Here is a 22,152-nt window from a genome sequence, read left to right as displayed (position 1 = left end):
GAGTGCCAGATACCAACGGGTGATCCGCGCATTGACATCCTTTATGCAGTGGAGCCACTGGAGGGGCGCTTGGTCCGAACAGAGGGTGAAAGGGCGTCCCAGCAGGTAGTAGCGGAGGGCAAGGACCACCCACTTGATCGCGAGGCACTCCTTTTCGATGGTGCTGTAGCGCCCCTCGTGTACCGACAGCTTTCTGCTGATGTACAGGACTGGACGGTCCTCCCCCTCCACCTCCTGGGACAAAAAGGCCCCCAGCCCTCTGTCTGACGCATCCGTCTGTAACATAAAAGGGAGAGAAAAGTCAGGGGAGTGTAACAGTGGCCCCCCGCACAGTGCAGCCTTCACCTCAGAGAAAGCCCGGTGGCATTGCTCCGTCCACTGGACCGAATCTGGTCCCCCTTTTTAGTGAGATCAGTCAGCGGGCTGGTGACGTCTGAATAATTAGGTATAAACCTACGATAGTAGCCAGCCAGCCCCAGGATCTGTCTCACCTCCTTTTTGGTCTTGGGCCTCGGGCAGGCCGCAATTGCTGCTGTCTTGTTAATTTGGGGAGGCACCTGCCCGTTGCCCAAGTGGAAGCCCAGATACCGTACTTCCACCCGCCCAATCGCACACTTCTTCGGGTTGGCTGTGAGACCCGCTCGCCTCAGCGACCTAAGGACGGCCCTCAGGTGTTGTAGGTGCCGCAGCCAGTCATTACTATAAATAATAATGTCATTGAGGTATGCGGCTGCATAGGTGGCGTGGGGGCGGAGGACCCTATCCATCAGCTGCTGAAACGTAGCGGGAGCCCCAAACAGCCCAAAAGGAAGTGTGACAAACTGGTGTAAGCCAAACGGTGTGGAAAAGGCCGTTTTTTCTCGGGATAATGGAGTCAAGGGGATCTGCCAATAACCCTTTGTCAAATCCAGTGTCAAGTAAAAGCGAGCCATGCCTAGTCGATCGAGCAACTCATCAATACGAGGCATTGGGTACGCGTCGAATTTAGACACCGTGTTGACTTTTCTATAGTCTACACAGAACCGGACCGACCCATCGGCCTTGGGTACCAAGACCACCAGGCTGCTCCAGTCACTGTGGGACTCCTCGATGATGCCCATTTCGAGCATGGCCTCGAGTTCTTCCCGAACCACTTTTTTCTTGTGTTCGGGTAGCCTGTAAGGGCGGCTATGCACTACCACCCCCAGGGTCGTCTCAATGTGGTGCTCTATGAGGTCGGTGCAGCCAGGCAGGGGCGAGAACACGTCCGAAAACTCGGTCTGCAACTGGGCAACCTCCGCAAGTTGGGTCGGGGAGAGGTGATCTCCACAGGGGACCGGAGAGGTACGCGATGCCAATGCTCCCTTTTGAACCTCCGGCCCAGCTCCGCCTTCTCCGGAACCACCGACACCAACGCCACGGGGACCTCCTCGTTCAAGAGATTGAGCAGATTGAGGTGGTAAATCTGTAGCGCCCCACCCCTGTCCGTTCACCTCACCTCGTAGTCGACGTCCCTGACTCGCCGTGTGACCTCAAAGGGTCCTTGCCACTTGGCGATCAATTTGGAGCTCGATGTGGGCAACAGTACGAGTACTTTATCTCCCAGTGCAAACTCCCTAAGGCGCGTACCCCTGTCGTACAGGCAGGTTTGCCGTTCTTGGGCCTGCCGCAAATTCTCCTGGGTTAGGTGTGTGAGTGTGTGGAGTTTTGCACGCAGGTCAATAACGTATTGAATTTCATTTTTACTTGGTGAAGGTCCCTCCTCCCAATTTTCTCGCAGCACATCTAGAATGCCACGTGGCTTACGCCCATATAATAATTCAAATGGGGAGAACCCCGTGAAGGCTTGGGGGACCTCTTGCACTGCAAATAACAAGGGTTCGAGCCATTTGTCCCAATTACGTACATCCTCACTTATGAATTTTTTAATTATATTCTTGAGGATGCGATTGAACCGTTCAACTAAACCGTCCATTTGTGGGTGATACACGCTGGTGCGGATCAGCTTAATACCTAATAACTCATACAGTTCGTTCAGTGTACGTGACATAAACGAGGTGCCTTGGTCAGTCAGGATCTCTTTCGGGATTCCAACTCGGGAGATGACACGGAAGAGCGCTTCCGCAATACTGCGTTCTGAAATATTGCGAAGAGGCACTGCTTCCAGGTATTGCATTGCATAGTCCACCAGAACTAAAATAAAGCGGTACCCTCGTGTTGACCGATCTAATGGCCCGATGAGATCCATCCCAATTCTTTCGAACGGGGTCTCGATTAATGGGAGAGGGTGCATAGGCGTTTTTGGAATGGCCGCTGGATTTACTAACTGGCATTCGCGGCACACCGTACACCACCTATGGACATCGCCGCGAATCCCTGGCCAATAGAACCGGGCCATTAGTTGGGCTAGTGTCTTATCCTGCCCTAAGTGTCCAGCCATGGGATTAAAGTGAGCCGCCTGGAATACCAATTCCTGGCGGCTCTTTGGAATCAAAAGCTGTCTGACTTGCTCTTTAGTCTGAGTGTCCTGCGTCACTCGGTATAATCTATCCTTCATAATAGAAAAATAGGGGAAGGACGGGGTGGCGTTCGGCTGGAGCATTTGACCATCGATTACTCTTACTTGGTCAAATGCATGTCGCAGAGTCTCGTCTCGCACCTGCTCTAACAGGAAATCCGCAAGGGATTCCCCGAGAGAGGGAGGAGGAGCCTGCGGCTCCTCACTCTGACGCAGAGATGACGTAGACGGCTCTGTGACAGCTGCTCCCGCCAATGCGACACCGGGACCTCCCCCTGCTGAACTACGGCAGGACCCACTCTTCACTAAATGACTCATTAACTCCCCGAATCCCGGCCAATCAGTCCCCAAAATTATCGAGTGGGTGAGGCGAGGATTAACTGCCGCCTTTACTCTAAATTTTTCCCCTCGGAAAAAAATGTGAACCAACACTAAAGGGTAGCTGTGAACATCCCCGTGCACACACAACACCTTCACCCCCTGTGCTCCCCCCAATGCCTCGTCTTGCACCAGGCTTTGGTGAATTGAGGTCTGATTACAGCCAGAGTCCACCAATGCCTGATATGTATCCCCTTGGATACTCACCGGTATGCGATACCCTCCAGCCCGATCGAGGGCGGCTCCTGGCGCGTTGGGGATCCGAACCACCATGCCCACTTCCATTGCCGAGCACTGCTGTTGGAGGTGGCCCGGCTCCCTGCAGTGCCAGCAAACCTGCCCAGGCTTCCTCTCTGCACCGGCGCTCTGGGGCTCACTCACCTGAGGGGGGGAAGAGACAGACACAGAAGGGGAAAACGGGAGGGCACCACAGGTGTGACGGGCCGGCTGGGATGGGGCCGGCCCCCGCCTCTGCGGTGGGGGAACGGGGCGAGGACAAGACACAGGAGGAGAGAGGGGGAGAGAGAGAGAGGAGAGAAGAGGATGTCCGCTGTCCTGCCGTCGGAACAGCCGCCAAATGGTCCTCTGCCAACTCGATGGCCTGATCCAGTGACGCCGGATGATGGCACTGGACCCACTCCGCGGTTCCCTCTGGTAGGCAGTCCAGATTGTCATCAAAAGACGTTTTTTTTTTTCAATAGATGCAGGTGATGTTAAAGCCTGTTGGCAGTCACGAGGCAGACTACAAAACCCCAAAACCGCAGGGCATCAAGGCCACTGTGGCCTTATGGCAGATATTTTTTTTCCAAGGGCACAAGGCCAAATTGAGAGAGCACGAGGGCCATGACCCTCGTGGCCCTTGTGAAATTCCTGCCCTGCTTATAGGTATAATGTTATGACTTCTGTTGAGAATAATGATTTTATTTTTGTATTAATTTTTGGATAATTTTATTAGTATCAGGTTTATATCTCTCTTTGATGTCACATCTTGTATTATTGGGACCACAATGGAAATAAGTTTTTAACTTTTTTGTGTTATCCCGGGTAATATCTACAGTATTTTATGTATTTTTTTATACTCATGTTTATTTGGGATTATTTTGTTACATTTATCATTTTTACGTACTGTATTATTGCCAAATAAATCAAATCAAATCAAAAATATTGCACATCTTTGTGTCTGTACTTCATTTGCAGCTGTGCTGGCAACTCTCCCTGTCACACTGCATCCTAGAACCTGAGAAACACCTTTGCCTCACCTTTCACATTCAGATATGAAAGATTGAATACTGATTCAGTTACACTGCAAGACAAAAAAGAGTTGACTCGTTCATCTAAAAATAGTCGACTCGTTCGTGATAGCCACATTGCTCCGACTACAGCTACTTCCTCTGATAACGACTAGACAACACGCCTTCCGAGAACTTTCTTTATATGAGAGTTGAACTTGTACATTTCATTTAAAATCATTTATCAAACACTTTGCAGCCTGCCAGTTGTCGTTTTCATGATTTAAAGGACAATATTTAGGAGACATACTGTAAAAACAGACCCCCCAAAAATTGGTATGGTTTGTCCTTGATGCTTCCTTCAACTTCATAGATCAGTCCTGTGATGTGTTTAAACATATCCCCATACCCATATGGGAGAAAAACGCATATTCATTAGCAATTTTATCAGGTAAACTTTCCACATTCATGCACTTTAGGCTATTTGTGAGGCCCCCAGCAAGTCCATCAAGTGAAAAGACACCACCACCACTGCACTACTATTATTACAATGATATGGTGTGTATGGATTTGGTGTAAGTGTATCAAGTGCATAGGCAGTGCTGGGAAATGACACTACTGTGTCGTCCCCCACCCAGTAAAAAATACCCAGCCAAGAGCAGTCCTGTGAACAGAAACCGACATTGAGAAAGGGTTGAAGTGGGGGTTCTCAAGGTTTTTGCAATCACAAGCCCATTATCTGTAAAATAACCATATAACTTTCAAATACCATCGACTCCCTGGTTTAGTTCATGAACAATCCAACAACTGAAATATTAGGCTCATTATTTACATTTGTAGAATAATATTCTGGCTGTTTATTGAAGCCATAGAGCATTTTTATTCCTGAATAGAAGGCATTAAAAGGCATCCAAATTCACAATCAATCAATCAATCAATCAATAATTAAATAAATAAATGGGCTACTTGTTTTGGAGTTAGTGAGGTTTAGATCAAACCCATTTCATTCAAGTGACTGGACAAACCAAGCCAAGAAATAAATATTTAGTAATAAATATAATTAGTGAGATTGTGATTTCCACCACTGAAACACACACACACACACACACACACACACACACACACACACACACACACACACACACACACCAACCACTTACCCTCTGGCTATGCTTCACAGACACCACTTTGAGAACCAGTATGTTCCATGGACACACACTGGTGTGTCCAGTAATGTAGGCAGTAAAATAACACAGTGTTTAAAAAAGGCTGCTGTACCTGTTACACTTGGAACAGTGTAACACATTAAAATGCTGACAATTTGTTGGTGTCTATGCTGTGCTGAGAATGGTCCCACCTACTCGGACTCCAAACGTCCAAAACATATGAGCAATATTCAGTATATCATGGCATTGAAATATCAAACATCTTTTATATTTGTATATATATATATATATATATATATATATATATATATATATATATATAGAGAGAGAGAGAGAGAGAGAGAGAGAGAGAGAGAGAGAGAGACAACCCCGATTCCAAAAAAGTTGGGACAAAGTACAAATTGTAAATAAAAATGGAATGCAATAATTTACAAATCTCAAAAACTGACATTGTATTCACAATAGAACATAGACAACATATCAAATGTCAAAAGTGAAACATTTTGAAATTTCATGCCAAATATTGGCTCATTTGAAATTTCATGACAGCAACACATCTCAAAAAAGTTGGGACAGGGGCAATAAGAGGCTGGAAAAGTTAAAGGTACAAAAAAGGAACAGCTGGAGGACCAAATTGCAACTCATTAGGTCAATTGGCAATAGGTCATTAACATGACTGGGTATAAAAAGAGCATCTTGGAGTGGCAGCGGCTCTCAGAAGTAAAGATGGGAAGAGGATCACCAATCCCCCTAATTCTGCGCCGACAAATAGTGGAGCAATATCAGAAAGGAGTTCGACAATGTAAAATTGCAAAGGGTTTGAACATATCATCATCTACAGTGCATAATATCATCAAAAGATTCAGAGAATCTGGAAGAATCTCTGTGTGTAAGGGTCAAGGCCAGAAAACCATACTGGGTGCCCGTGATCTTCGGGCCCTTAGACGGCACTGCATCACATACAGGCATGCTTCTGTATTGGAAATCACAAAATGGGCTCAGGAATATTTCCAGAGAACATTATCTGTGAACACAATTCACCGTGCCATCCGCCATTGCCAGCTAAAACTATATAGTTCAAAGAAGAAGCCGTATCTAAACATGATCCAGAAACGCAGACGTCTTCTCTGGGCCAAGGCTCATTTAAAATGGACTGTGGCAAAGTGGAAAACTGTTCTGTGGTCAGACAAATCAAAATTTGAAGTTCTTTATGGAAATCAGGGACGCCGTGTCATTCTGACTAAAGAGGAGAAGGACGACCCAAGTTGTTATCAGCGCTCAGTTCAGAAGCCTGCATCTCTGATGGTATGGGGTTGCATTAGTGCGTGTGGCATGGGCAGCTTACACATCTGGAAAGACACCATCAATGCTGAAAGGTATATCCAGGTTCTAGAGCAACATATGCTCCCATCCAGACGACGTCTCTTTCAGGGAAGACCTTGCATTTTCCAACATGACAATGCCAAACCACATACTGCATCAATTACAGCATCATGGCTGCGTAGAAGAAGGGTCCGGGTACTGAACTGGCCAGCCTGCAGTCCAGATCTTTCACCCATAGAAAACATTTGGCGCATCATAAAATGGAAGATACGACAAAAAAGACCTAAGACAGTTGAGCAACTAGAATCCTACATTAGACAAGAATGGGTTAACATTCCTATCCCTAAACTTGAGCAACTTGTCTCCTCAGTCCCCAGATGTTTACAGGCTGTTGTAAAGAGAAAAGGGGATGTCTCACAGTGGTAAACATGGCCTTGTCCCAACTTTTTTGAGGTGTGTTGTTGTCATGAAATTTAAAATCACCTAATTTTTCTCTTTAAATGATACATTTTCTCAGTTTAAACATTTGACATGTCATCTATGGTCTATTCTGAATAAAATATGGAATTTTGAAACTTCCACATCATTGCATTCCGTTTTTATTTACAATTTGTACTTTGTCTCAACTTTTTTGGAATCGGGGTTGTAGATAGAGAGAGAGAGAGAGAGAGAGAGAGAGAGAGAGAGAGTCTGAAATATATAATTTAAATAATAGTGGAAGTTTTATGATTTCCAAGTCAGAAACATGCAAATACTTTTTCTTTGCATACGGGGTTGCAACAGTACAGCAGTAACACATAAATCATTTAGAGTGTAAGTGTGAAGCTATGAAAGGAGGTGAGAATAAACATATAAAATTAGATTTTTTTTTTTTTTGTGTGTGTGTGTGTGTGTGTGTGTGTGTGTGTGTGTGTGTGTGAGAGAGAGAGAGAGAGAGAGAGAGAGAGAGAGAGAGAGAGAGATCACTCTGGGTGATTTATGATCTATCGCATAATGTTCCAGGAAAAAATGCTGTGAGCTAAATATGCAAATCAAGTCCCTGGGTATTAAAAAAAAAAAGCCACATGAACAGACATAGGCATGTCTGTGGTATGAGCTTGCTTATGCCTCTGTGTGTTTTTGAGTGCGATTTCATGTTTTCAGTATGCTGTCAAGTGTGTTCAGCAACTTCCTGTTGCAGTGCAGTCTCTACAAACATGCTAGTGTTATTTAGCACAGTCTCAGCGTTTAAGTCTAGGCTGAAAACATATCTGTTTAGTCAAGCCGTGTGTTAATGGTGTTTATGAGGTAAAGGTGTAGATCTGGAGGGTCCTCAGACATAGAGTGTTTTGGTAAACTGGGATGTATGGATGCTGTCAGTCCCCCACTCGCTTGCTCACTCGAGTTTGTTGACGGTGTAGTGGCTGGCTGCTTTATGTCCCAGGGCTCCCTCAGGCCTGTGTTACCTTCTGGCTCTCCCCTTTTAGTTATGCTGTCATAGTTAGTTTTGCCGGAGTCCCTGCTTGTACTCACTGCAATATGTATACTGTTCCTACTTATTCAGGTGACATTGGGCATACCTAACAACCTGTGTTTTCTCTCTCTCTCTCTCTCTCTCTCTCTCTCCCCCCCAAAAAAAAATCTGTCCCTCTGAGTTACATGTCAATCCTGAGATCGAGACGCTGACCTCTTCTGCTCCTCGGACCTGCCTGATCCATCCTGGTGCCCTGTGTCTGGTTGGAGTCTCATCGCATCGCTCCTATAGAGGACGGCCCCACGTGGACAGTTGAAAGTCACACCTGGAAGACACTCTGGACACTTACAGTAACGCTTTTATGGCTGAAGACTACAGTTGACTTGCTAACTTTAGGACTGCGGTTGTCATGAACAGTTTTACACTCAAGTTTTCATCATTGAAGAGTTTATAACATCAACGAAACTGACTTCATGTTAAAACTGTTAATGTTATAGTCATGTTGTCTGTTGTTGCCCAAATGAGGATGGGTTCCCTTTTGAGTCTGGTTCCTCTCGAGGTTTCTTCTTCATGTTGTCTGAGGGAGTTTTTCCTTGCCACCGTCGCCACAGGCTCGCTCACTGGGCATAGATTTGGGATAAAATTAGCTCATGTTTTAAGTCGTTCAAATTCTGTAAAGTTGCTTTGCGACAATGTTTATTGTTAAAAGCGCTATACAAATAAACTTGACTTGACTTTTATGTACGCACTGACAGAAGCAGTCCAACACCCAATCCAACCTGCTGCTGTTGCAAATGAGTGTAGATCTCAACATTAAATCTTCACAGATACAGAGGCCTACACCATTACTGGTATAACATCAAATTCACTCATCATGGTATATCATTTGGGTTATTATAGTGTCACGGTTTCATGGATAGTCACAGTGAATGATCAGACGGTTACTGTTGACAGTTTGAAAATACTGAGTAATTCTGTCTATCCGTTCATTTTTTTAAAACTGATTTTTACTTCAGTGCTTCTCAGTATCTGTATGTTGCCCTGTTGGCATTTGTTTGTCCATGCAGGAGAAGCAGATTGCACTGAAAACTTTTTGTCTGTGTAATCCACTTCTGTTGTAAACAGATGCTGGGTCATTGCAGCACATCCTTTTTATCTTCTTCTTCGTCCATCCAGTGTGTTCTGGGTTGGGTCCCTTTCCTAGGCTTTCTTGGCGAAGTAAGCACAGCTGGCTATCCACTTGGTCATGGACAATTTAGAGTAGCCAGTGAGCCTAACTGCATGTCTTTGGAATGTGGGGGAAACCGGAGCACCCGGAGGAAACCCATGCAGACAGGGGGAGAACATACAAACTCCACACAGAAAGGCCCCTCATCAACCATGAGGTTTGAACCCAGAACCTTCTTGCTGTGAGGCAACAGTGCTAACCATTCCACCACCGTGCTGCCTGTATGCATTGACACGTTTGTCCAAAGATTTGGTGATAAACAAAACCTTTAATTTTCACCACAGGCTTGTGTGTGTGTTTTAAATAGTCATTTAATACTGTGATACCTTGAAACCGTGATATTTTTAAAGTAGGTTATCATAAGAAAAAATGTCTGCACACTTAGATCCTATTATTCATATAATTGCCAAGCTTTCGGTCAAAGACCTTCCTCAGGGCACAAACAGATGGAGCATACAACAAACTAATCAATTAAGATTCATTAAGGTGCTCAGTCACACCTACACAGATGAGTTGTAGTCCAAGTGTGGAAGTTGTAGTTTTTCTGTTCTTCCTGGTTTCATATTTCCTCTACCCAAGGTAGCTGGCATTAAATTGACCCCAAATGCACCAATAAAATTCTCATCTCATCTCATTATCTCTAGCCGTTTTATCCTTCTACAGGGTCGCAGGCAAGCTGGAGCCTATCCCAGCTGACTATGGGCGAAAGGCAGGGTACACCCTGGACAAGTCACCAGGTCATCACAGGGCTGACACATAGACACAGACAACCATTCACACTCACATTCACACCTACGCTCAATTTAGAGTCACCAGTTAACCTAACCTGCATGTCTTTGGACCAATAAAATTACCCACCACAAAAACATACATCTTTTTACATACAAACTTGAGTACACACACACATATAAGCAAGTGTAAGTTCAAGATAACTGCATAAACATCAGCAAAAACTTCATAAACTGCAGTTTCAAGACTTAACAAATGGTATACCTCCAATCATAACATAACACTCACGTCAAAGTCTACATTTAACCCTTTGGGTTGTAGGGCATCTAATGTATAGATCCAAAACAATTCCCTTTGACATAGCACTTTATCAATGTTCCCACCCCTTGACAATTTAACTTGCTCAATTCCCTGAAACCGTAGGGAAGAAACAGGGTGGGCACACTCTACAAAGTGACAAGCCACAGGGTAATTAAGATCAGCCCGTCTAATCGAACTCTTATGTTCGCTGATCCTTTGTTTTAAGCTACGTGTAGTTTTTCCCACATAGACCTTATCACAGGGACATCTTAACAAATAAACAACATTCTTTATATTGCATGTAATAAAACCCTTCACATTGTAACTTTTACCAGACCTGGAGTGTTTAAAAGTATGAGTCTTATGTGTACTGTTACATTGGGCACAGTTGCCACAGGGGTAGTTACCATCCCTCAGGGGTGCTAAGAGTGTTTGAGCAGGAGCAGATCTTATACATGCTTTGACAAGCTTATTCCTGAGGTTGGGACCCCGTCTGGAGACAAACAACGGGGGGGTCCTTAAATTTACCCTGGAGTGAAGGATCGTCACATATTAAATGCCAATATTTCATGACTGTGTTTTTAATTATGTAGGATTTAGGAGTAAAAGTAGTAATGCAAGAAACTGAAAACTTTTTATCTTTTTTAACACTTTTTTTCAAAAGATGTGTCCGTGGCGTGGACAGGGCAATGTTATATGCCTCCTCAACAGTCTTCATGGAATAACCCCTAGCCAAAAATCTTTGTTTCATTTCTAATGCATTCTCCTCATATTCTTCAATGGAGTGACAGATCCGTCTGAGTCTGTAGAACTGACTCTTGGGCAATCCGTTTTTTAGGGCACTAGGATGTGAGCTGCTTGCCAACAGGAAAGAGTTACGGTCTGTTTCCTTTCGGTAGAGGGTTGTGGTCAGTTTCCCATCTTCTAATCTGATCCACATATCTAAGAAATGCACACGTTTAGAGTCAGACTCCACAGTGAATTTCAAGTCAGGGCTCATTTTGTTCAAGTGTGTTGTAAATTCATTCAGCTCATTTTGAGACCCTTTAAAAACACAAAGAACATCATCTAAATATCTAAAATATCTGATGATGTTACTGTAAAATGGATTTCTGTCCTCATTGAAAATAAACTGTTGTTCAAAAAATCCCACATACAAATTAGCATAGCTGGGGGCAAAGTTACTCCCCATACTTGTGCCTTTAACTTGGAGGTAATACTCTCCCTGGTGGAAGGAAAAGAAATTTAGTCTGAGGATAGATGATGCCAGATCACAGATAAAGGTATTTGGGGGGTTCTCATCCTCCGAGCGGTTCTGCAGATAATATTCAAGTGCTATAATACCTCGTTCGTGAGAAATGTTCGTGTAGAGACTTTCTACATCAAAAGTGGCAAGGATGGTATCAGTAGGGAGATCTTGAAGTTCAGATATTTTATTTATGACATCAGTAGAATCTTGTACATAAGCAGGTAGCTTTTGTACAAAGGGTTTGATAAAATAATCCACAAAGTTCGATAATGGCTCAAGTAGGGACTCAATACTGGCAACTATGGGTCTGCCCTTAGGTTTAATTAGGCTTTTATAAATTTTAGGAAGCATATAAAATGCTGGGGTGACCGGATGTTGTTTATTTAGATAATTAAATTCATCTTTGGGCGGCACGGTGGTGTAGTGGTTAGCGCTGTCGCCTCACAGCAAGAAGGTCCGGGTTCAAGCCCCGTGGCTGGCGAGGGCCTTTCTGTGTGGAGTTTGCATGTTCTCCCCGTGTCTGCGTGGGTTTCCTCCGGGTGCTCCGGTTTCCCCCACAGTCCAAAGACATGCAGGTTAGGTTAACTGGTGACTCTAAATTGACCGTAGGTGTGAATGTGAGTGTGAATGGTTGTCTGTGTCTATGTGTCAGCCCTGTGATGACCTGGCGACTTGTCCAGGGTGTACCCCACCTTTCGCCCGTAGTCAGCTGGGATGGGCTCCAGCTTGCCTGCGACCCTGTAGAACAGGATAAAGCGGCTAGAGATAATGAGATGAGATGAATTCATCTTTGGTTATCCAGTGTTGTTCCAATGCTTGAGTAATCAGCTCAACAATTATGTTTTTAAAGTCCATAGTGGGGTCAGTCTTAAGCTTCCTATAGAATGTTTCATCATTCAGTTGACGGTATGCCTCAATTATATAGTCAGTGCTGTTCTGGATGACTATAGCCCCACCTTTATCGGCTGGTTTTATTATAATTTCAGGGTCTTTTGCAAGCTCCTGAATGGCATGTCGTTCATCTTGACTCAGATTTTGCTGATGTGAGTAAGGTGCATTCTGTAACTTCTCAAGAATCTCCTGTTCAACAACCCTACAGAATGTATCAATCGAGGGATGGTTTACATGGGGCACAAAGGTACTTTTAGGCTTAAACTTAGCTTTGTTTACATTTTGATTTTCATTTCCAGTCCCAAACATATATCTTAATTTAATTCTCCTAAAAAAAAAAAACATGTAAGTCTTAATTTCAAAAGAGTTTGTATAGTTGGTGGGAACAAAGCTCAACCCCTTACTCAGGGCTGACAAATGTTGTGGGGTGAGTACCTTGTCAGACAGGTTCACAACCGGACTCTGGCCTGTTGGTGTGTCACTGTCCCCATTGCTCCTCTGTTTCCTCTGTCCCCTCCTCGTCCTCTTCGTCCTCCTCGTCCCCTTCTGTTTCCTTGCAACTTCTTTCCGTTGTCCCTTTGATCGTTTTTTGGAGGCTGACGTGTTTGGGAGTGATGGGAACTATGGTAGGAGTCGGAGTCACTCGGGAAGTCACTTTCAGAAGTAAAGCCAAACTGTTGTCTGTGAAGTCTTTGTGGTGGGTCTCGTTGCCTCTCCTCGCCATACATCCATTTATACACTCTTCCAATTTGGTAATCATTGGCATCTCTCCTGTATTTCTTCAATTTGATGGTCATCAGGTCTTCTTCAAAATCTCTCAATGTCTGTTCAATGGAATCACATGTGTGGGTATAATCATCTCCCAACATCTGTTTGTGCCCTGAGGAAGGTTTTTGACCGAAAGCTTGGCAATTATATGAATAATAGGATCTAAGTGTGCAGACATTTTTTCTTGTTTTAACAGTCTTTTGGTTTTGTTTTGCACCTTTTTATCGTGAGTGCGGTGTGATCCGTTTAAATGCAAAGTAGGTTATCATAAAATGAACATTTCAAACAACTAAATTCATCACCGTCACGTGACCCCATAGCAACAGTAAATATGCCGCCATGACGGGGGTACGCTTGTTAGTTAGATGTTACTGGGGACAGCACGGTGGTGTAGTGGTTAGCACTGTCGCCTCACAGCAAGAAGGTTCTGGGTTCAAACCCAGAGGGGCCTTTCTGTGTGGAGTTTGCATGTTCTCCCCGTGTCTGCGTGGGTTTCCTCCGGGTGCTCCGGTTTCCCCCACAGTCCAAAGACATGCAAGTTAGGCTAATTGGTGGCTCTCAATTGACCGTAGGTGTGAATGTGAGTGAGTGAGTGTGAATGGTTGTTTGTCTCTATGTGTTAACCCTCCAATGACTTGGCGACTTGTCCAGGGTGTACCCCGCCTCTCACCCATAGTCAGTTGGGATAAGCTCCAGCTTGCCCACGACCCTGCACAAGATAAGTGGTTATGGATAATGGATGGATGGATGGTTGTTATTGGGAAGGTTTTGCTGATGTGCAAATCATTCTGAATGAAACAAAGACATCAGATTTTTTTAATTTACCAAAAATAATTCATCATCGGGGGGGAAAGAAATTTCTAGACGTAGAAGGGAAAATGGTGGAAAAAACATTCAGCGGGACGCAGTGTCGAACAAAGAGCATACCATAGGGTTTTTGACATCTCCGTTTGACACCAAGTCCCACTGAATGTTCCCTCATTTTCCCTTCTACGTTTAGAAATTTCTCTAGTTTTTCCCCCTGATGATGAATTATTTTGGTAAATTAAAAAAACCTTCCCATATCGACCAATAACAACTAGCTTAGCCGAATGAAGCAAAAGTAGTGACGTAATCTAAGAGATAGAGCTTTTATTTTGAAATGGCAAATCACTAGTAGTGTAGTGGTTAGCACTGTCGCCTCACAGCAAGGGGGGTCTGGGTTCGAACCCAGCAGCCGGCGAGGGCCTTTCTGTGTGGAGTTTGCATGTTCTCCCCGTGTCTGCATAGGTTTCCTCGGGGTGCTCCGGTTTCCCCCACTGTCCAAAGGTTGACGTGGGGTGCCCTTGAGCGAGGTACCTAACCCCTGACTGCTCCCCAGGCACTCTAGTGTGGCTGCCCACTCTTCTGTGTGTGTGTGTTCACTGCTTCAGATGGGTTAAATGCAGAGGATGAATTTCCCTGCGCTTGAAGTGTGCATGCGACAAATAAAGGTTTCTTCTTCTGTCATGGCGGCGTAGTTACCGTTGCTAAGGGGTCACATGACTGTGATGAATCTAGTTGTTTGAAATGAATTTTTTTTTAATTTTCACTGTATTAAATAATAATAATAATAATAAAAATCCCTTGGGGGCGGCACGGTGGTGTAGTGGTTAGCGCTGTCGCCTCACAGCAAGAAGGTCCGGGTTCGAGCCCCGTGGCCGGCGAGGGCCTTTCTGTGCGGAGTTTGCATGTTCTTCCCGCGTCCGCATGGGTTTCCTCCGGGTGCTCCGGTTTCCCCCACAGTCCAAAGACATGCAGGTTAGGTTAACTGGTGACTCTAAATTGACCGTAGGTGTGAATGTGAGTGTGAATGGTTGTGTGTCTATGGCCCAATCCCAATTCTAATTTCTACCCCTACCCCTCCCCCTTCCCCTTGGCCCTTCCCCTTGAAACTGAGCTACAAGGGATAGGGCTTGAAATTCAACCCTTACGTATTGGGATAAGCCCTTCAACGATCGCATACGTCATCGCATACCTCCGTCAGCGTTTACGTTAGCAAAACGCGACCAAATGCGTCATTGGCTGCGACCAGCCGCTACAGTCAGAGCCAGAGGCAGAACCAGAAATCTCTGCTGGCAGGGTGTGATTTGTTAACTAACACCACTGAATGGGATATCTTTGGCGCTTCGTGCACCACATCCGACAGAATGAGGTGTCAGAACACTCATGTAAACAATAAAAGCGAGAATAACAGAACAAAACGTATGCAGTCAAGCAACCGAAAACAATACTCACTCCCAAAGCTTTTTAGCAGCAGCTTGGATTTCAGAAATCGCTGCTCATTCTCAGCTCGAAAGCGAATCAAGCGGCGTGTTTCCTCTGGATAACAACTTAAAACACGTAAATAATGGAGAAAATACATTTATGACAATCTTTCGCCGCGGGAACCGCCATCTTTCTGAAATCCGCATGAAATCTCGCTGAAATCCGCATGGCATTGTGGGAAATCACTCAAACCCCTTCGTTCGGAGTCAGCTCCAGGAAAATCTCCGTTTGGAGGGGTACAGAAGCCCTACCCCTTCCCCTACCCCTCCGCGTTAACTGGGATTGGGATACCCCTACCCCTTCACGTGAACGCGCAAAATGGAGGGGAAGGGCCAAGGGGTTGGTCCAAGGGGTGAAATGGGATTCGGCCTATGTGTCAGCCCTGTGATGACCTGGCGACTTGTCCAGGGTGTACCCCGCCTTTCGCCCGTAGTCAGCTGGGATAGGCTCCAGCTTGCCTGCGACCCTGTAGAAGGATAAAGCGGCTAGAGATAATGAGATGAGATGAGATGAGATGAGAAAAAAGCCCCTTGAAAAGTAGTGACGTAATCTAAGTGATAGAGCTTTTATTTTGAAATGGCAAATCACGTGACCCGGAAGAGAATGATGGCAGCTAATATTTTTTCCCCCATTCCTGAGATTCAGTGATTATTTAGTGTTTTTTTTTTATTCTAAAACTACACATAATGACTGGAGAGTGAAGCAGTTTTTTTTTTAAAGTTGCATGTAAATTAAGAAAACTCAGTTTTGATGGCTGGCTGTTGAATTGAAAGCGTTAATGTTTTATTGACGCTGGTGGTGTTTGTTTGTGGAGGTCGCGCTTTGTTTTGCTAGAAAAACCTCCCGAGTTTAGCGTGTAAGCTAACAGTTTAACACATGAGCGTTTCACTTGTAGTGATCCGTCTGGAGCTCGGGGACCAGTCACTCATGCCACAAGGCTTTCAGTACTGTGCTGGTAAGCTAACAAGCTAAAAATAAAGCTGGTGTTAATTTAATAACCACCAGAACGCACTCATTCAGCGTTGTAAGTCCTCAGTAGCTAAGGGAGAGTGGATACTCCAGACTCACTAACATGTTAAACAGACTAGAGGAAACATAATAGGTTTCCTCTGGTTTCTAGAACTTTCCTGGAGTTCCATACATTTCTCCTGAGTGAGTGAGTGAGTGAGTGTGCAGTTTGCAGGCTACATCATGTGACTTCTTCACAAGGCACAGTGTTCACTGTCCTGTTTTTGTCTTTTATATAAAGTCCAGTCTTGTTCTTATCACAACTAGGTGGATCTGGATGACTGGGGGAAAAAAAAATATCAGAAGTGAAGTGCTTTCTGTCTGTCCATTCGCCCACAGATGACATGTCTGAAGAAGAGATGCGAGACAAGGCCCTAACCTCTGCCAGGACGGTATTAGGAGGCAAGACGGAGCGAGAGAAGGCTGCCATCCTTCATCAGCACATCGGCAGTCGTGCGATGTCCGACATGGTGATCGAGACTCTTGCTGCGAGCTCAGGTTAGAATCAACTCTGTGTTGCCCAGTTCACTTTTTTGGTGTTTTCTACATCCTAGCATCACCCCAACACATTGATCCAGAACACCGTTGTGGTAGCTGGGAGACAGCAGACTGATCATGAGGTTGGACCAGAGATGCCTTGCCCTAACCAAACCTCTAAAACCTACCTACAGCGTCTTGCAAACGTATTCATCCCTCTTGGTGTTTTGTTGCATTACAAGCTGGAATTAAAATGGATTTTTTTTTTAAAATGGGTTACCACTATTTGATTTACACAACAAGCCTACCACTTTTAAAGGTTCACTCCATTTCGTATGAAACCCCTAAATAAGAGCTGGTCTGACCAGTTTACGTCATAAGTCAGACAATTAGTTGATTTAAGATCCACGTGTGTGTGCGCAATCAGTGTCGCATGATGTCTGTATAAATCAACCTGTTCTGGAAGGACCCTGATTCTGCAACACTACTAAGCAAGCAACATGAAAACCAAGGAGCACTCCAAACAGGTCAGAGACAAAGTTGTGAAGAAGTATAGATCAGGATTGGGTGATAAAACTATCCCAGAAACTTTGAATATCCCACGGAGCACCGTTAAATCCATTATGGCAAAATGGAAAGAACATGTCATTACTATAAACCTGATGAGAGAAGGCCACCCACCAAAACTCACAGACCGGGCAAGGAGGGCATTAATCAGAGCTGCAACAAAGATAACACTGAAGGAGCTGCAAAGATCCACAGCAGAGATGGGAGTATCTGTCCATAGGACCAATTTCAGCTGTACACGCCACAGAGCGGGGCTTTATGGAAGAGTGGCCAGAAAAAAGCCATTGCTTAAAGAAAACACATTTGGAGTTTGCCCAGCAGCATGTGGCAGACTCCTCAAACACATGGAATAAGATTCTCTGGTTAGATGAGATTAAAATTGAACTTTTTGGCCATCATGGGAAATGTCATGTGTGGCATGGCACCCTGAGAACACCCAACACCCTGAGAACACCATTCCTACAATGAAGCATGGTGGTGGCAGCATCATGCTGTGGGGATATTTTTTCATCTGCAGGGACAGGAAAGCTGGTCAGAACTGAAGGAAAGATGGATGGCGCTAAATACAGGGCAATTCTGGAGGAAAACCTGTTTGAATCGGCCAGAGGTTTGAGACTGGGATGAAGGTTCACATTCCAGCAGGACAATGACCCTAAACATACTGCTAAAGCTACACTGGAGTGGTTTAAAGAGAAACATTTAAATGTCTTGAAATGGCCTAATCAAAGCTCAGACATCAATCCAACTGAGAATCTGTGGCATAACTTGAAGATTGCTGTACACCAACACAACCCATCTAACTTGAAGGAGTTGGAGCAGTTTTGTCTTGAGGAATGGGCAAAAATCCCAGTGGATAGATGTGCTAAGCTAATAGAGACATACCCCAAGAGACTTGCAGCTGTCATTGCAGCAAAAGGTGGCTCTACAAAGTATTGACTTGGGGGGGAATACCAGTGTTCTCCACTGTCGTTAATGACTCGGCGGCCCGCTGAGTCATAACGGCTAGAAGAGCTATTACCGCCGACTCATAAATGCGCCGCCGAGCCTTAATTTTTGGCCGCCCAGTCAAAAATAAAAGTTTACTTCAAAGAAAAGTAAAAAAAAAACCACGCCAATACAAACACCAAAGTAATTCTCTGATCACAGATCGTTGATGTGCTTTACTTTACAATAGGTTCAACAGAGGCCCTTAACGCTTGCTCGCTCACTTGTCACTACGCATGTGTTGTGCGGCGACAGAGGAGTGCGTGTCAGTTAAGTGGCTCCGATTACCTCAGACCTCCGAGAGGAGTACGGTGGAAAGAAAAGACACATACTGCACATCAAATGAAAGGTCATTTTGTGTAGAATTCAACTAAAAACAAATATTCTATTCAATAAACATTTCAGTAACGGAGTGACAAAATAAATGTAAAGTCGGCTCCCGGTGTCAGAAGATTTTGCACAAAAGCAGCTACTTGCGAAATAAATAACATGCAACTTAGATGCCAGGAAATGGCATCTGAGGGGTTTCTTATTTCAAAATTTTCTGGTGCGAGGGGGGACACCCCCCTCGCGAACCCCCCCGGCGACAGCCGCTCAATACTATGGCCGAGCTATGACTTCAGGTAGTGGAGAACACTGAATACCTATGCACACTCTAGATTTCTGTTTTTTCAACTAAATATTGTTTGTGTCATCATAAAAAAAAAAAAAAAACACTTTGCACCTTTAAAGTGGTAGGCATGTTGTGTAAATCAAATGGTGTTACCTCCCCAAAAATCCATTTTAATTCCAGCTTGTAATGCGACAAAACAGGACAAACACCAAGAGGGATGAATACTTTTGCAAGACACTGTATTCTACAAGCTGAAGACTCATTGATCACTTTTGAAACTACATACTTTCCCTATTAGTTTTGCTTTAGTTGAGGATTCTGATTCCGATTCTGATTCTATCATCTAAAGCAAAACTAATAGGGAAGGTATGTACCGTAAAATACCAAATAATAGCCCGGGCGATTATTTGTCTCAATCACGTAAGAGACCCGGCGCGTATTAGAGACTAGGCGGCTATTTGGAACAGGCGATTAATTCCTTCTTCACAAATACCTTCCCCAAAATCTACCTCAAAACGGGGAAAAAAATCATTCTCAGATAGGCCTACTTTTAACCAGTATAACTTACAGTTTGTTTAGAGTTAGATTACAGATAGCACGGTGCCGACTTCGGGGAATTTTGAAGACGCAGAATGCATCTTCGCATGGCACAGTCGGGGTGGATAAAGGATAAATCACACACCTTTTCCTGTTAATGACTAGTTAAGCGCATGCTTTACAAAATAATCAAGAAACCACACCATTGTCTGTGCGCAGCACTGTGATTTAATTACTCTGCAAAGTTATGGTCACTTGCTATCACCCTCACCCATGCAGCCTCCACCCTTTGCGCTTCGCGATGTCTGTCAATCTGAAATTGCACGGAGGGCGCGACGTTGAAGCAACATAATTAGGGTGCGAAGTGTCAAACCAAAGGGTTTTTTCTTATGCTGAAAAATAAGTGACCTGCAGTGGCTACATACTGTCATCTTGCATCACGTTTCTCTCCAAGACGTCTCCCTATTTGGCCGATATGAGCCTATTCCCCGAGTGAGTTGGTACGATGGCTCGACCCCGTAGAAAACTTAAAGTTCGGATGAAAGTTAGTTGAATAGGTTACTGACTTGTAGGCCTACATGTTGCCTGCCTGACGCGTGCTTCTGCCCAACTTGCACGACAGATTACTTGTTGAAAAGGCCCCTTGGATTAGATTGGCCGCGAGCAGACTGAAATGCATGTTAGAACGCTCTCACCTTTTTTGTAAAGCGTCTTCCAGATCCGAATGGGTAAGGGCAAGTGAAATGGTATAAGGTCTTTAATAAAACTCAGTGTGTGCTTTGACGCATGCATTCGGCAATTTAGGTCGTTTAACAGAAGCAGCAGTCCAACCTTGGAAACCCGCAGTCCTCAATGTCACCACACACGCTGGCTTTCGTTGGGTATACCCAAAGGGGTGGCTAAGACATCTGTCAAAAGTTACGGAGTTGCATTCCTCAAGAAATATTACGGTAGACCAAGATTATAACATTGAAATGGCATGTTTATTATCACGTAACAAAATGTTGTAAACAGTATTATAGAAATAATTTCATTCATTCATTCATTCATATTGTTTCGGTAGAAAACTATGCAATGCAAAATCGTTTAAACACCAGAAAAGTGCTGGGCCTCAAGATTCTAGATAGAACGTTCGGATGCTTTTTTTTTTTTTTTTAGACCCCGGCGAGTATTCGGAACCGGCCTTTATTTGTCACAACACACGCGTACACCCGGCCGTTAAAGGGAACTCGGCGGTTAATTGGAACTCGGCTATTATTTGGTATTTTACGGTAGTTTCAAAGTGATCAATGAGTCTTGAGCTCATAGAATGAGTTTATGGGGTTTGGTTATTCTGCTTTTCCTACAGACAAGGCAGGGTTCCTCAGAATCAGTCCGCTGTCTCCCAGTTGATCAATCAGAATCAAGTTATTGACAAGTATGTTAAAGTGCATATCACGGGTAAATTCAGGAGCAAGATCAATGTAATTCTCCTATTTTATATTAAACTTTGGTCAAATATCTGTCACATTTTGCATTTTGTGCAATTTTTTTAAGTTGCGCAATACCAGAAAAATTCAGTTGAAATCGAGCCATTTGAGGCGAATTGGTCCGCCTCTGGAAAAACTTGGCATTTGGATTTCCCGGCAAACATTGATTTTTGTGACGTCGCGTGTGGGACGCCTCCCTCTGAATCCTACGTCAGCGCTGGTTTGTTTATGAGAAAACGACCTAGTGGTTTTCTGCGTATTTCTTCAACGCTATCACGTAATTATTAAAATGGCTAACAGATGTATCGTAGGAGGGTGTAGCAACACCAATCTTGATGGGATTAGTACTCATCGTTTTCCAAAAGACCGGACAATGAGGGAGAAATGGGAGCGCTTGGTCTACACAGGCTGTGCACTGAAACCGTGCAAAGCTCGCGCAGCCTGCTGGCGCTTCCACAGGTGACGTCACGAATCTGGCTCCAGACTCCCTTGGGATTTTTCCAGACGCGTTTTATTTTTTTCTGCTGTAGACAGATGGCCTTGTGCAAAATTACCCTTCTGGATGAGTGTGTAAAGGGACATACTTTCATATAACCCCCCCAATATAAGAATGTACTTGGCAATAAACTTGAGTGTACCCCGCCTCTTGCCTATAGTCAGCTGGGATAGGCTCCAGCTTGCCTGTGACCCTGTAGAATAGGGTAAGTGGCTACAGATTATGGATGGTTGAATACCTTCCGTATTAGATTTGCTTTAGTTGATGAATAACTCCTAGTTCATACTGAATAAATGAGTAACTGAAGGATGATAACCTGGCAGTTTAAAGGTAGACTGCCTTTCAGATTGTTCAAGTGTAGGTCATAAAAGAATTTTCCCGACACCGTTATTTTTGTTTAGTGGACCAAAGGCTACTGAAATCGAATCACAGACTTCTAATTTTGTTAGTTTTTTTAAATAGAACAATTAATGAATTTAGGGCCACATGGCCCTAAATTCTCCA

The 22,152-nt window shown here is 44.4% G+C and overlaps 1 protein-coding gene across 1 annotated transcript in view; it reads left to right on the top strand.

Moving 5' to 3' along the window:
* The first annotated feature begins 16,085 nt into the window (after positions 1 to 16,085).
* Positions 16,086 to 22,152, top strand: part of brap (BRCA1 associated protein) — a 39,571-nt gene continuing 33,504 nt past the window's right edge. Inside the window, exons 1-2 of the mRNA XM_060909634.1 lie at positions 16,086 to 16,452; positions 16,845 to 17,003. Coding sequence (XP_060765617.1) covers positions 16,374 to 16,452; positions 16,845 to 17,003 — 238 coding nt within the window. The 5' untranslated portion in view covers positions 16,086 to 16,373. The remainder of the gene's footprint in view (positions 16,453 to 16,844; positions 17,004 to 22,152) is intronic.

The sequence above is a fragment of the Neoarius graeffei genome, chromosome 25 (genome assembly GCF_027579695.1).
Source record: "Neoarius graeffei isolate fNeoGra1 chromosome 25, fNeoGra1.pri, whole genome shotgun sequence".
Taxonomy (NCBI): Eukaryota; Metazoa; Chordata; class Actinopteri; order Siluriformes; family Ariidae; genus Neoarius; species Neoarius graeffei.
The sequence above is the reverse complement of the archived record's forward strand: the minus strand, read 5'-3'. Positions and strand labels throughout refer to the sequence as shown.